This window comes from Ochotona princeps, chromosome 8 (genome assembly GCF_030435755.1).
Source record: "Ochotona princeps isolate mOchPri1 chromosome 8, mOchPri1.hap1, whole genome shotgun sequence".
Taxonomy (NCBI): Eukaryota; Metazoa; Chordata; class Mammalia; order Lagomorpha; family Ochotonidae; genus Ochotona; species Ochotona princeps.
This window is the reverse complement of record NC_080839.1, coordinates 41,499,234-41,516,039: the sequence shown is the minus strand read 5'-3', so window position 1 is coordinate 41,516,039 and position 16,806 is coordinate 41,499,234. Positions and strand designations below refer to the sequence as shown.

Here is a 16,806-nt window from a genome sequence, read left to right as displayed (position 1 = left end):
GTTTTTGTTGTTGTTGTTGTTTTTCCTTTTCAAAGAGGTGAACACTCAGTTATTAATAAGACAAGACTGGAAAAATAAGAACTGTGTATGTATTCCACTACCTGAGTCCCATGCTTTAACTGTACATGAAAAGCTGCTTCAGAGAGGTAAGCTGCCTTGGGTTATTAAAGCACACAAAAGCTCTACCTCGTTGAATGTCTTTGAACTTTACTGAGTCCCACAAGCGATCCTGACCCCTTTGCCCTTTTGACAGGTAATAAAGTTTACAGCAATTCCACACCAAGCCATGCACCAGGGAGTGGTCACAGTAGCAGAAAGAGCTGGGAAGGCAAACTTAGAAAAAAAAATAACATTAATATATTGAATGTGTACCAAGAATATTGTAACTGAGCATATGATTTAAGAGTTACTTTTTCCTGTTGGCTTTTTGTTTTTTTTTTTTCACAACTTCTCCAAACGTTTTATAATGATGTTAAATTGATTAGTGTTGTTATGAAATGAAACTGGTTTAATTTTCATGGCCAGGCGCTCCTAGTACTCACTCCCAGTTTATTTACCAGGTAGCAGACCTCCCGGTGAATGGCTTGAGGATGGTTTTCGCTTGCGTGACTTGAATACAGTCACTATGGGGGACTTGCCTGCTCGGTTGGACTGGTCTATCATGGGCTGCACTATTCTTCTCCGGGCATTAATAAACCTGTAACCAAGAAAGTGAAGCACATCATTATTCCTTCCAAAAGAGAAAGAGAAAGGGTGGAGGGGGAAGAAGAGCAAGCCTAGGCGTTGGCCAAGTGGGCCTACCTCGGTTCTCTGCACTGCGAGCAGCTTCACATGCTGCAGAACCTGTAACCCCCTGTGACCTCCGAGTACACAGGCTCGGGGTTTCTGACTTGATTTATGTGGGCCTGTTTTACCACAGTTGGACACTTCCATTTCTTCTTTTCACGGGGGAATTAGCAGAGTTTTCAGGAAACAATACTAGCCACCACTGTTTTCAATTGCAAGAGGGGAAAATTGGTGTAGAGTGTGAGATGCCTATAAGGGCATTTGTTACCTCTGCTAATGAGGACACTTTCAATCTCGAGTTCTCTGACTTCTGTCTTACAATTTTGGCCAACACTTCCCCTACCTCTCGCAAACTTCATTCTATTTTAATGCCCACTATTACGATAATGAACCGGGATGCAGCACAGCATCAAATGAGAGAATGTCTGGAGTTTATCACCACTAACTCACACTGCTGAGGACTTCAGAAAAACACATTCCTGGTGGAGATTTCTTGGGGTGGCTTTTTTTTTTCTCTTTATGCAAAGGCCGAGGTCAAGGCGAGGTCACAGCCATACAGTAATTGAATTTATAATCTTGCTTTCTCCAGCTAGCACTGAAAATTTATAAACATTTGATTAAGACACTTAAGCCACCTTAAGTGTCCTAATAAGATTTTTAGTACAATTATTTTTGTAGTCCTTCTAAACATAGCTAGTCACTGAAACATAAAAAGGTGGTTAATACAGGCTCTGCACAGTCATCCTCATGAGAATCTAACTCTTAGGATCCATTTGAACTGCATCATATTAAGAATCACATATCAAATTCAGAAAATGAAGAGGACATATTAGATTCTGAAATAGCAAATTGCTTTTATCAAATCTGAGCAGGACATAAAAAATACAATGGAAGGTTTAATAATACACTATTAATAATTAAAGCATTCATAGTCCAGTATGAATTCCAGTTTGTATGTCTGCCCACTTCAAGAAGGAAAATAGTTTGAAGAATCAAACTGTTAAATAGGTACAGGTTTTTAAGGGTTTAGAAAGTTTTCAATATTCTGTATCATTATGTTCTTTCATCATCAGCGAAGTCATTAAAATACATTATGAAACTGGAATCTGACTAAAAGGGACACTGTTGCTACTCTTACCGGCAATATATATTTATCAGTTTTGTGTATGAAGTCCCTGAACTGCTAAAAATATTTAAAACAGAGATCTACAACAAATTGTGTTGCAAATCAGGTTATCATTATCTTGTATAAACCATGAAAATTGGAATCATGTGAGCAGAAGGTTAGATTAATTCTCCATTCTCATTATAAGCACAGGTGTAGCACAAACACCATGTGAAATAACCAATTAAAATAAAAAAAAGTCTGGTTTTTCATTAGCTGGCTTCTCTGTGCATGACCAATTAGAAAATTATTTAATATTAATATTCTGCATATACCAAAAGTAATTTTCATAGTAACTGGCATAGGTAAGAGAGAAGAAACAGCTCTTGAGCTGTGGCACTGTTTCTAACCTACAGGCTCTTGCAGGGAAGGAACTTTGAACTTTCTTTTACAAACGTTTTCACAGAGATACTGTTTCATAGAAATGATTTAGAACACTTCCCTAAAAATAGGAAGAGTCATTTTTGTTACAGATTTTTAAAACAATTTTATTTTAATTGGAAAGTTTGATTTATAGAGGAGAGACAGAAAGATGTTTTATCTGCTGGTTCATTCCCCAAGTGGCTACGATGGCCAGAGCTGAGCCGATCTGAAGCCAGGAACCAGGAGCTTCTTCTGGGTCTCCCACATGGGTGCAGGATCCCAAGGCTTTCAGCCATCCTCTTCTGTTTTCCCAGGCCACAAGTAGGGAGCTGGATGGGCAGTGGAGCAGCCGAGACATGAACTGGTGCTCATATGGGATCCTGGTGCATGCAAGATGAGGATTTAGCCACTAGACTATTGCTCTGGTCCCAGAAGAGTCATTTTTTAACAGAGAAGACATCAAAGCTCAGGGAAATGTAAGAGACTTCTCTGAAGTCATGTGTTGCCAGAGTTGTTAGTAAGTTGCTGAATGACACACAGCTGGCAAGTGGCTGTAAGCACCCTGTTCTCTGTGCTCGGACAGAGCATGGCTATTCTTTACCACTCACTTAAAACATTCCAGACTAAATAGACATCCAAAACTTAGCTGGCTTAGAGTTACCACTGGCAGCAAACCTAGTGTTGAGACAAGGGATGAGCATGACTGTGAACACTCTGCAGATTGGAGATTTTGAGAATCGCACTGCCAGTGCATACGGACGAAAATCAGGCTCCTCCACGAGAGGTCCAGGACCACAATGAATTGATGTTCCCAAGTCTGCATCCTTCACACTCAGACACTGAAGACTGCAAAGTGCTTTACCAGTCAGAGAGCTTGGTTGCTGACATGAACCCCTTCTGTAGTGGCCTTAAGTGGAGGGGCAGCCTCTACAGGACTGTTTCTAATACAGCACTCACCACCTCCTCACATAGAGTAGACTCCAGCTTTAGGCAGTCAAAACTACCAGAAGGCTCTGTCTTCCTTTTGGAATTCCTTCACAGGACAATTCCTTAGGGTAGCTGAAACAAGACTCAACTCACTTCCTTAGCATAACTTTTCAAATACTTAAACATAGCTTGCCCTATAGGTTTCTCCCCTCTTCTTTCTTGATCAAACAACTGTGTGGTTTTCTTCTTTTAATGTGAGTCCTTCTGGGATCTTGAATCTACTCTGAGTGTGTGCTGAGGTTTCTCTGTGTTCCTCTTAAGACTTAGGGTGAACAACACTGACTCCATTTATTCCAGGGCTTCTCCGGTCCATATGCAAACAGCAAAACACCTTATCACAGGCTCTCAGCTAAATGCCTACAACCCCGAGAGAATATCTGCCTCTTTTTCTGGTGGCAATATTGTGGTTAAAGACAGCCAGTTGTAGGACACCCACAGGAGGGGCAGTCACTACTCGAGACAGCTTCACTCTGTCTCAAAGTGCCTGGCTGGAGTCCTGGATACTCCACTTCCAAACCAGCTTCCTAATGACGTGCATACTTGTGGACAGTAGATGGCCGCTCAGGCAGTTGCGTTCCTGGCCTACAGGAAGGAGTTTCAGGCTCCTGACTGCAAGTTGGCCCAGGCAGAGGCATCTGGAGAGTGAACTAGTAAATAAGAAGTCCCCCCACCCTTTCTCTCCTGCTCTTTCTTTCAAATAAAGAGAAAATGAACAAATAAATAAGGTATTCATTGAGTATATAGCTAGCTATCACGGTGGGAATCTTCTCATTGTGAAAAGGTGGGGAGGGCCAGTATTGCGGCATTGCACATTAAGCCACCGCCTGCAAAAGGCCAGCATCTCATATGGGGGCCAGTTCATCCCCTGACTGCTCCACTTCTGATCCAACCCCCTGCTCATGCACCAGGGAAAACAGTGGAAGACAGCCCAAGTACTTGAGCCCCTGACACCTACGTGGGAGGTCCAGATGAGACTCCTGGCTCCTGGCCATTTTGGGGTCATCTGGGGAATGAATCAGTAGATAACTATCTCTCTGTGTCTTTCCCTCTCTCTGTAACTCTTCCTTTCAAATAAAATAAGTTAAGTATTTAAAAAAAACCAACAAAGCCTAATCACTTTGCTGAAACTGACCCTACTACTAGTTCTATTTAAAACTTCCTATTTTTGAAACCTTTAATTTGAAAAAAATTAGTTTAGCGAAATATTATCAATATTTGTAGGGCACAGTACTCTCATAGAATATTAAATTACAATCCTTATACTTACGTGAGCCATGCATACAGAGGTACTTCAAAAAACTAGTGGAAAACGAATATTGTGGGAGAACTCTGCCTTATTCATGAACTTTCTGAAATGCCCTTAAATTATTATCTGGGGTCATGATGGACATCTTCATTTGGAAATAAATAAGTAATATCAAAATACCTTCCTTTTTAAAACAGCATCACCTTTTCGATTTGAAAACCACCTAACATTCGATTTTCTTTTGTATTTTCTACCATCATCTCAGATTATCCCGTGTGCTGTTTCCCTTTGGCGTTGCGCTGCATGCAGCAGAGCCATGTGTTTAAGTGGCTTTGGGGTGAATTCAGATACAAACACATTTTCCTCCTGGGCAAAGTAATAAAATGGCATTCTTGCTCCTCCCACTATAAGTCAAATGGAGGTCAGCTCCCCCTTTGTGCTATCTGTTTAAATAAACGGGTCCAGCTGTTTGTTTCTAAAACGCCCTTTGACCTTGTCTCATCCTCCCTGCTTTTATGACAGAAAGCTTTACTTTTCATTGTGGAAGAGTGGAAATGATCAAGAATTTTCCAAGCATCAAATCCAAAAAAACGAGCCTTAGATCCACTGTGAACTTCAACGAGCATGCTTCCTTTTAGAAGCACCATAAAATGGCTACCATGAGTTTACATGTGTGTTCACACATAAACCTGTATTTATGGAGGAAACATAAATACCCTCAGAACTTGAACAGGAAAAAATGGTGTTTTTTTCAAGATAAAAAAAGAGAATGACAAAACTCCAGTATGCATGTACAATCAAAAGTACATTCTTTAACAGCCATAAAATAGTTTGACACAAATATACACATGAAATACAAACATTGTCAGAATTTTTTACATGGATATCAGAGGGAAATGTGATTTTATGATTGATCTCTGAATTTTACAAGCTTTAATACTCAGACGTGGAATGACAGGAATACATGGCCTCTTGACAACTTTGCTTAGTCATTACAATAGACACACCTTGGTTTAGGATAATGTAATTCAAGTACGCCATAAATTGAACTTTACAAAAAACATACTATTTAGTTAAATACTTTCTAAGGTTAGAAAATGACTTGCTTGTCTTCGAATAATCCTTTCTGAACATCAAAATACTTATTTTCTAATTTTTATTTTGCTTTGAAAACATAATTTTCTGTGAAGTTACTTGTAGCAACTAGACTCTGTAGGTGGTAGAAGATTTAGTGAAAGCACCTTATATTTCCTTTATTCACAGAATCACAGATTAGGATATTTTCTGTGACCAAGCTGTCTGCAGCCTCAAAGCAAGAAGTATTATGAAGAAAAAGAAGATAATCAGTTGCCTTTATAAATAGCTTTAGTTCATGTCCAAAAAAACAGAGGTGCATTGATTGCTCTTTCTTTAACCTACCTGTTTGTTTAAAACTCAAATCCTAATAAGAGGGCGTAGAAGGTTACAAAGGAACAAGAATCTCCAACATCCAAAAGCTGAATCTTACTTTTTCCTTGTTTTATTGGGATCTGACCAGGAGGATGCGCAGTGACTCTCAGCTACACTTAACAAAGAAGTACCAAAAGCTTTGCTTTCCTCTTCCTTTTCTTTACTCCTTCAATGTTTGTTTACTATTAGACTTTTTTTTCCCATTCCACCAATTCCATCCAACCCTCTCATTCTTAGTCTTTGACCATCTAAGTTTTGAGCAATATCTGGCAGAACAGCTTCTTTTATTGTCTGTCCTTTCCCCAACACTGGATTGCTAGAGTTAGCTTTTCTTTTGCGAGGCCATCACAGTGGGCATCTGTTGGGAGTCACAATACACAATTTCTCAGTTCTATAAGAAAACTTTATGCATATACCTTTGGTTTTGTCCTTCCTTATATAATTTTTTGTAATACTAATAAAAGTTTTTTTTTTAATTACCTGCTTAGTTGGCATTTTTACCATTACTCAATTAAGTTTCATCCTCCATGTGCATGCACCATCCTGCTTATTCACAGGAGAACTTCCAGTTAGGTTCATGGGCATGCCACAGTACAGTAAGCCACAGAAGGTCTAAATGGCGTTGCTTCTAGACAGTGGCATGGCTCTCTGGGACACTTTCATACTGCTTTCTGCCCAGGAGGCCTCAGTCATTGCTCAGCAGGAGGATGGTGCACACAGGCTATTTTAGAAGGCTGTGTGTGCAGAAACACCACCTTACAACACCAACAAGCCAAAATGAGCAACTGCTAATGAGAGTGCCTTCCTTGACTGTAACTGTTACTAATACATTAAGAAAAGTACTAGCTGGGCCAGGCACGTTAGCCTAGTGGCTAAAGTCCTTGCCTTGCAAGCACTGGGATCCCATATGGGTGCTGGTTCATGTCCTAGCTGCTCCACTGCCCATACAGCTCTCTGCTTGTGGTCTGGGAAGGCAGCTGAGGACGGCCTAAAGCCTTGGGACCCTGCACCTAGTGGGAGATCAGAAGAAGCTCCTGGCTCCTGGCTTCGGATCAGCTCAGCTTTGACCATTGTGTCTACTTGTGGAATGAACCAGCAGATAAAACATCCTTTTCTCTGTCTCTCCTTCTCTCTATAAATCTGACTTTCCAATAAAAATTAATCTTTTTTAAAAAGCTATATTAATAAAAAGTAAAGTATCAATTTTGCTGATTTTTGATTAGTGGTTAGAGTTAGGAGTACGTACATATAAATGTAAAAGTAATGAAATGTAAAAACAATGTAAAAATGTAAGAATAATGAAAAGACTTATTCTTAAGTGCACATTATGACAGTTTCTGCATGTGCTGTTCTTCATTCAATTAAGAACAAACAACATATACATAGAATATATAGTGTTTATTTTAGATCATTTCTGTAAGTTTTTTTAAAGGTTTATTTCTTTAGCTATTTGAAAGGCAGGCTGACACAGAGAAAGAGATTCAGTGAGAGACCTTCCACCAGCTTCACTCTCCAAGCGTCTGCAGGAGCTGGACCTGGACCCGGTCAAAGCCAGGAGCCTGAGTTCTGTGTCTACCACATGGCTAGAAAGGGTCCCCAAGTGCTTGGGCCATTTGGTCCTGTTTTGGATCACAAGTTGAACAGCTAGAACTTGAACTGGCACCCATAATGGACGTCAGCATCAGGGTGGCAATTTAACCTACATCGCCACAGCCCAATCCCAACTTCTTCAAAAACATTTTATAGAGCCACTTTGTGGTACAGCAGGTAAATATGCCTCAGACGATGTCAGCATCCCCTAAGGACACTGGTTGTATCCTGATGTTCCACTTCTGATCCAAGTCCCTATAAATCACTTGGAAAAGCAGCAGAAGATAGGCCAAGTGTTTGGATCCCTGAACCCATGTGGGAGATCCAGACGAGGCTCCTGGCTCCTATCTTTGTCCTAGCTTAGCCTTGGCTGTCGTGGCTCTCTGGGGCATGAACCAGTGAAGGGAAGATATCCCTCACACCACTCCCTTGCTCCCTCTCTTTCTGTAACTCTTTCTTGCAAATAAAATTTATTAATTAAAAAAAAATCTTTTTGACAGGTGTTGGATTCCTAAAATGTATTTATTTATTTATCTGAGAGACATAAAAAAGACAGATGAAAAGAGTGTGCACCCATGTGCAGGTTCACTATCCAAATGCCTTCTGGGTCCTGGGCTGGTCATATGAAGAAACCCGGAGCCAGGAACTCAACCCAGGTCTCCCACATGGGTGGCAGGATCCCAACTACTCGAGCTAGCGCCTCTGCCTCCTGGCGCTGCCCTGGCAGGCAGCAAGGGTCAGGAGTTAAACATTTAACATAGGCCATCTGTTATGGGCAGCTCAACTGATAGGCCAAATGCCTTCTCATTTACATAGGTTTTAGTTGTAAAATGAAGCTTCCTGAAAAGAAATCTTCCAATATACAATTCCCCATTGGAAAGGAGTAGTTGCCTTCTGGAATTTTGTTCTTTTTCTATGAATTTCCTCAAAGTAGTATTTCTTTCAACCATACTGCAATCACTGAAACAAGACCACATCAACTACATTTTTTAAATAGAGTTGCATCTTTTAAGGCATGTTTTATAAACAAACCCTCAGGGAAGGAGTTCAAGCTATTGCTCAAGTAGCCTTCTGTTCCTTTAAACAACAACCACCACAACAAATCAACTTCAACATCTTCTCTTGAAATCTTCATTGTAGATTTACATTCACTTATTGGATTTCATGATCCATAACTGGGGTCTTCAGAGTCCAAGCCTTTTACCTCCCCCCCCCCATCTTTGTGAAATAAAACTGCATGAAACATGATTTTTAATACGCTCAAGAAAGTTGACTCAATCTCAAGTCAAACCTTATGAAATCATGTTTTTGGCACCTTTTTCTAGTTTCTTAACCTCCTCCAGGATCTGACAGTTTCGGGACTGCAATACATCATCCGCGCGTCTGGGAGTGGGGGAGGTGGAGCACCGCCGGGAGCAAGAGGACGAGGGGGCAGGGGAACACGCGCTCCTCTCCACCCACTCCAGAAACACAATATTGGAATTTGCTCAAATCACAGGAAGCCCATCAATCAGTGGTATGAGAAGGCTTCCTTTCTCTAGCAGTGATGGAAGTATTTGCCAAATTACACTAGAAAAAGAAATGAAGTTGTCTAAAAAAATTGAGGAAGTTAATTACATATAAAATTTTCTTCAAAGCAGCTAGAGGGAAAAAAATTACTAATGAGCTGACAGTGATGATGCAAAAACAATAATACAAGCCTTGTCTTACTTGGGAGTTTAGAGCTCAAAATAATTTTCAAACAATAATTCATTACTTAACATTTACAGAAAATTTTCCTTGAAAGCAAATTTTAAGCTTTTTTTTAAAATTCTATTAAACAATGGACTTGAGCCCAGTGTAACAGCCTAGTAGTTATATCCTTGCGTTACATGTGCCAGGATCCCATATGGGCACTGGTCCGTATCCCAGCTGCTCCACTTTCCATCCAGCTCCTTGCTAGGACCAGAACCTTGCTGGTCTAGGAAAACAGTAGTGCATGGCCCAAAGCCTTGGGACCCTGCGCTCATGTGGGAGACCCGGAAGAGGCTGCTGGCTCCTGGCTTTGGATTGGTGCAGCTCCAGCCACTGCAGCCATTTGGGGAGTAGACCAGAGGGTGGAAGGTCTTTTTCTCTGTCCTTCTCTCTGTAAATCTGACTTTCCAATAAAAATTTAAAAATCTTAAAATACATGTGTATATATACATATAATGTGTGTGTATATACATACATACATACATATATATATATATGGGCTTACTAAAGTCTTTAATCTTATCTGAATTCAAAGCAGAGTTAGCTCACAAGGTAAAATTTCTACTTCTTTTGCTACTATTGTTTTTGGATCACTGACGCCTAAGACATCAAATTTAGTGGTCTGGAAGGTAGAGACTTAGCATAAGAAACAGTCAACAGTTTAAAAATATCTTGGCTATCCATTGACATTAATTATGAGCAACAAGGTGACATTTATAAAATATTTACTTAAATGTGACAATTTGCCAAATTTGGCTTTCTATAACCTTTTAAATACAAGAAAAATCGCGATTTGCTTAGGTGTGTGAATTTTAAATGCAGTCATAGAATGCAGTGCATTCTAGGATAATTCAGCATAATTTCCTCTACTATGCAAAAATTAAAATAGTTCTAATGTTACCTGCAAAGAATACATGTGACTCTTCATGTTAATAGCTGAGCCATTTTTCATTTAAATTCCAATTGAATCATATTCAGAAAGTCAATAAAATTGCATCTTCCTAATCGTCACTTACACATTACTGAATAAATGTACTTATTTAAAGTGAATACTAGTTTTCTGTCACTCTCCACTATAAATAGGATAAGTAGGCATTTTATCATCTGAATGGGATACTTTGGGAAGTGAAGGAACATTGTCAATAATTATACCAAACAATAAGCATAAAACATGAATGTCTCAGGCATTTGGGAATGTATGGCTACTCTAATGATCAAACATGCACTTTTTCCAAAATAATTTTCCCTTGAATGACAGGAATTGAAATCCTATTGTGGTAGACTGGTATCAGTCCCCATGTTCAGGAAGCCTAACACCCTCTTGGGGTACCTCAGAGTCCTTTCTTTCATTCTGTCTTTTAGTCACCTCCACTTTCCAGACTTTCACTAACCACAGACATCCTAAACCAGGAGTCTCTGTTCACGAAAGGGAGGAAGTCTTCACATTTAGCTTGATATGTTCTGGTCCAAAATTCAGCTATGGAATGAAGACAACTTGATGTAAACAGAGCTTGTGTCTAGCCCTGGAGATGTACACTGCAATTTCTGTTTTAATGAGTGAGGCTTGAAAACTCAGCTCTATACACTGTGTATCAATAGATAATCTCTAGACTCTTATAACACAAACAGATCCATTACATCAGAAAGCAAAGAACTCCTAAATGAGGTGTAAGTGAGGACAGGACACAAAGTGACATACTCATGGAACTTATCAAATCTTTGGAAAATGCTGGTGGCCACTAAGTTACTTCAAGAAAAATTTGGAGAAGGTGACTTTCACTGCTGAGTAACTGTTTCATTGTGACTACCCTTGTTTAGACATCACTCATAACTATCTGTCAAAATATTGGCAGTGACAGGGAGAATGGGAGCAGTGTATGAAAATTAAGTAGGGATGCTACCACTAAGTGCAATGGCACAGTAGCATTTGGGTATTGGAATCATAATGATCTAGAGTTAGTGTTTATGAAAAGAGATTTGACAGTTGTATTATTTTTTAAAAAGCTGCTTGAACATCAACACAAAAATTGTCAAAAACACTTAATAGTACAAAAATTTATACAGAGAAGCTTATAGAAATTAAAGGTAGAAACAACTCCAATTGCCCATTAATTGATATATGGATAAATAAAACGCATTTACATCCATACAAGGAGATGGAACACTGCTCAGTCATAAAAAGAAAAAAGGAACAAAGTATCAAAAATACACGTTGGGCCCGGCTCAATAGTGTAGTGGTTAAAGTCCTTGCCTTGTACGCACCAGGATCCCATATGGTCACCGGTTCTAATCCTGGCGGTCCTACTTCCCATCCAGCTCCCTGCTTGTGACCTGGGAAAGCAGTCAAGGATGGCCCAAAGCCTTGGGACCCTGCACCCGTGTGGGAGACCTGGAAGAAGCTCCTGGCTACTGGCTCCTGGCTTCGGAATGGCTCAGCTCCAGCCATTGCAGCCACTTGGGGAGTGAACCATCGGATGGAACATCTTCCTCTCTTTTTTTCCTCCTCTCTGTATATCTGACTTTCCAATAAAAATATTTTTTAAAAACCACATGTTACAATGCAGACGAATCTTGAAAATGGTATGCCAAGCAAAAGAAGTCAGTCTTAAAACACCACATTTATGTGACAAGTTCCTATACAAAGACTACAAGTGATTGCCAGAGCCTGGCAAGAAAGGAAAGGAAAATACGAGAAGAAGTAATAGTTAAGGCTACTGTATTTCTTTCTTGCTTTTCGAAACTTTTTATTTGAAAGGCAGAGAGACAGGTGTAAGAGCAAGAGAGAGACAGAAAGAGAAAGAATCTTCCACGCACAGGTTCACTCCCCCCAAATGATCACTGGGCCAAATCCAAACCTGGAACCCTGCCCAGGTCTACCTATCCATATTCCATAGGCTGCCTCCCAGTGGCCTAGCAGGAAGCTGGATTGGAATCAAAGCAGCTGTGACATGAATCAGCACTCTAATATGGGATATGGGAAGCAGTACCTAACCATGTCAGCCCCAGTGTTTCTTCTTCTTTTTTTTTTTTTTTAAAGATTTATTTTATTTTTATTTCAAAGTCAGATATACTGAGAGGAGGAGAGATAGAGAGGAAGTGGAGCTGCCGGGATTAGAACCAGCAGCCATATGGGATCAAGGCGAGCACCTTAGCCACTAGGCCACCCTGCCAAGCCCACCCCCAGTGTTTCTTCTTAAGGTGGCAAAATGTTCTGAAGCTGACTACAGAGATGGTTTCACAACTCTGTCATCATACTAAAATCTACTGAGTTGTCAGATTCAAACAAGCGCACTGTAAAGTGTATGGATTCTATCTCAACAAGCTCTTGAAAAGGGATACCAACAGTGGGAAGGAGAAGCCCTGGAGCAGGAAGCAGTGCTGTCCCTACTTCTAATTAGCAACGTAGCATCGTGTGCTGAGCCTCATCTGTCAAATGATGCATAAAATTCCACTCCGGATTTGTACTCTCTGGCTCTAAAGCACGGGGTTTCTAAAATTTTAATCCTTGCTCCCTTTGATACACTTAAAAAATCTGATATTTCTTTGTTATTCATAATTTCTAAAGAAATAGCATCTCATTCTCACTATGTTTTTTTGACATGACAGTCACTCAGAAAAATTCTGATGGTCCCTTAACATCAACATTCCCTCCCAGCCCCCTTGGCCCCAGGCCGGGGATCTCTGGCACAACTGGCTGTATATTCCTTTCTGTAAACAGAACTTGCAGGCACCCAGCCTGGAGCTGAGATCTTACACCTTTTGGGCATGTACAGTCCTTCCCATTCACTTTTTCAACAAGCCTTACCCTCTACCCTTTCCAAGCACATATGAACTCTGACCCAAAGTAGGGATCAAATAAAGACAGTTACAGCAGATGTTCTACTGATGCAAGCCAACAAAATCCTTCAAGCCGACAACAATCCTCAAAACGACCACTTTATAATTGATTTAGAGTCCCAGCGTACAAGTGCTGGAAGCTCAAACAAATACATATTTATGTTTTAATCATCTGAAGCATTTGAGTTTCACCTCTAGGCAATATACTGCTCTCGAAAAAAGAAAGTAACACTATCAATGCTAAGTCAGCTCTCACCGATGACAGGAAGTTCATGTTTGACCTGCTACATTTAGAACTCCAAACCAACAGTCCTCGTGGACCTGAGAGACGTTTGTGTTCGAGAGCAGACTCTGCCTCTTCTCAGTGAAAAGATCTAACCTTGTTAGGCCCAGGTTGGTTAAGAGTGTAGAAAGGAAGAGAGAGCATTTAAGGCCATCTGAACAGACTAAGGATTTCTGTTTATTACTGTACTCGTTCTAACAGCATGGTAGAGTTCACCATTTTCCACATATTGGTTCATGCTAAAAGCTTTGCAAGAGTGGAAATAAAACAGAGAGGGAAGTGTCAATGATTTGGAGGGGATTCATGGAAAGATCCCAGTATTCACCAAAGCTACAAACATCCGTGTTGTTGGAACTTTTTTCTTAATGTCTTCTTTCCCCTGAAAAATTGAAAAGTAAGCAGAACAGAGCCCTCACCCTCAAACAAAGCCTAGTGGTGGTCACACCCCGGAGCAAGGGGGACTGGATGGGAACCGACATTTGCCCTCAGAAAACATTTCTTTTTCCCTGAGTCTCTGATTCCACCCCCTTTCTGAGAAAACGGTTGTACACAACAAAGAGGCAAACATTAATTCTAATTTTTAAAAAATATTTCAGTCTGATTTTTTAAACCACTGAAACAATCTGTTGTTTTCTGTAGGTGCAGCCTGAAGCAAGATGATGTAAGTGAGAAGAGAGAGGGGGTCTCTCTGGGCACAGCTCTCTGCTTCTGTGCTTAATGGTTAATCACCCAACACCAGCCTCAGCAACTGTTGACACAAAATAGGTGGGGATCAGGTCTGTGCAAGCAGAAAATACCAGAAAGGCAACTGTATGTAAATACACTTAAGGCAGATTTGACAAGAATAGACCTAAGCCTGACTTGCTAGGAAACTTCTAGTTTCTAAAGCTTCCATGCCCCTCTTAACTTGAGCCTGTCTCCCCTTACAGAGTTTCCTGGGAGACAAAGGGTAATGTTTTACAAATGAAAACACTTTTATGGAAGATGGCTGAAGCGTCCGTCCGCCGGATTCACATCGGCTGAGTTTGAGTGTGCTTCTGCACACAGGATTTATGTAACGTAATACAGTTCCTCCCCATCACCTGGAGTCAAGCCGAATGAAAGAGGCACGCGCGTGCACACACACACACACACACACACACACACACACACACACAAAACCGCAATTCAAAGTTAGCTTTCCTGACCCACAAGACGCATGCACAGAAAGTAACGCTCAAAGTCTTTTAATCTTATCTAACTGACACCTAACAACCCATTACTTATGGATTATTAATGCACCCACTAAAAAGTTTGTCATGCACAAAATTACTAGAGAAAAAGATTGGCTGCCTGAGGAAAAAACAAATTTTGCTGTAGGATAACTTGAGAAATTTCAGGCTTATTATCTGTCATGCCCTTCATAGATGTGTAGCACACTGCTAAGAACAACTGATTTATCTTTATTACGAATCCTAAAATGACAGCACACATGCTTTTCATGTCTTGCCATCATATTTAATTTCATCTAGTTTTTATTTTGAGGTTTTTGATTTGCTTGTTTAAGATGAGGAAGAGAGCAGCAACTTTGTAATTAATTTTCTTGTTTGTCTCTTTATCAAAGTATTGTGCTTACACACACACACACATACACCACTCCTAGGGGAAGGTTGAAATTCGAGCCAGTTTCAGAACATTCTCTGGGCTTGTTTCGGATTCACATCATACATCTCTGGATAGGAGCCCTGGAGGAAGCCTCGAGTCCTGCTTATCAAGGTGTCCTGTTGGCTTTACATCTGAGAACACTGCCCAGGGGCCTACAGGTGACTTATTGAGGACACACATCTAAATGATGAGGAAGGAACGGACAGACGAAATGTTTGGATCCTTCCTGTTGTTGCTCTGTGGAGTAGTTCCTTAGCCACCTGTGGATAGGGCTTGGTCAGACCCTTCTCTCTTCCCCACCACCACAAGGGCTCTGGGCCTCTCTCATTTCCTGAGCTGTCCCCAAGCACACAGGTCACTTCCTGCTCCACTGGGTGGCTTGACTCCAGAGCTTCTTTCCATTTCCGGACCAGATACTACTTCATCAGGACTTGCAACGAAATGTGCCCATCTACACCCAGTGTCCACAGTCCTGGTTTTTCTGCTTCATAGGAAGCGCAGATGGTGGGCACCCTTGGGCCAATGGCAGAATACAATAGACTGCCATTTCCCCCACCCTGAGCCCCAAGGCATCCAGAAGCATTCCCTTGGATGCACCTGCTCTCGGTTTTCAGCATCTTGCACCATGGTCTTACCTCCCAGGCCTGGAGCTCTGATCCTGCCTTTGCTTGCTGGCTGCAGGCTCCAGTATGTGGACTTTCAAATAAATGATCCTATATCCCAGCCCTTCCCATGACTCTTCCCCCTGAAACTCAGGGTTCCACAGGGAAGGACCAGGATCTCTGCATCCAGACCAGTGGATCAACAGATTTCCCCTCCATGGGAACAGTATTAAGGAAGTGACTTGCCATAGCAAGGGGAAAAGCTCTGAGTAAACTCATGGCGCAAAACTTCTAGCAAAGTAGGCTTGGTAGCCTGCAGAGTCATTTCAAAGAGGATTGCTTGCTGAGAAGATTTTTAAACCTGCAGACAAAAGTAGGATCTCTGTTGAACTCCTGAGATTCTGACAGGACACTCCCTGAGGTTTCCGAAGGCACAGCTCTTCTTCCTGTGAGCTATTTGTTCAGCTATCTTAAGAATACCCAGCCTGCCTGGCGCCCAGCCAGCCCTGTCTCAGGCAATATGCAAGCCAAACATTTTTTGACTGATTTCAATCTTTTCTCATGAGCAGCTAGACAATATTTTATCTAGTAAGTATTACTGATTGTCCGACTCTAAGCCCAGAGTAAGCACCTTTAAAGGTAATATTGTTAGAATTGACACTCAAGGTGAAAGGCACAACAATTAACAGAGGCTTCAAGAAAAACAACCAGTTCCACTTCTCTGTCTCCTTTTTCAAATACTGCACCTGTTATTACACTGATCAATTAGAATGTCTACTTTAAATGGAGACCACACTTAAATTATCAAAGAAAAAAGTCCTACCACATGCTTAACAAAATTACCTTCTAATGTGAAGCTCCACCATTCCTGCCTGCTAAGCAAGGAACATCACTACACGGCTCACACTCCGATTTTGTTGTTGAATAGCAAACATGAGACCCACTACTTCTGGTATCATGTACCTTTTTTTTTTTTTTTTTACATTTGTTTTGCCTGCTTTTGTGTCATGCCTCTGTTTAGCTTTATTGACAAAACAATCTGGGCCTAATGTTTAAACAACATCTGTAAAATGTATTATTAAATTACGCTGGAAGAAAAGCAGAACAAGTCTATGAAACC

General features: G+C 40.8%; 1 protein-coding gene across 5 annotated transcripts in view; it reads right to left on the bottom strand.

Moving 5' to 3' along the window:
- The window catches only part of MEIS1 (Meis homeobox 1), a 144,704-nt gene that overhangs the window by 4,679 nt on the left and 123,219 nt on the right, over window positions 1-16,806 (bottom strand). For 3 of the 5 annotated variants that reach the window (XM_058667894.1, XM_058667893.1, XM_058667896.1), the window contains exon 10: window positions 558-697. In XM_058667894.1, the coding sequence (XP_058523877.1) occupies window positions 558-697 (140 nt within the window). The remainder of the gene's footprint in view (window positions 1-557; window positions 698-16,806) is intronic. The other 2 variants (XM_058667895.1, XM_058667897.1) reach the window with 1 other exon arrangement.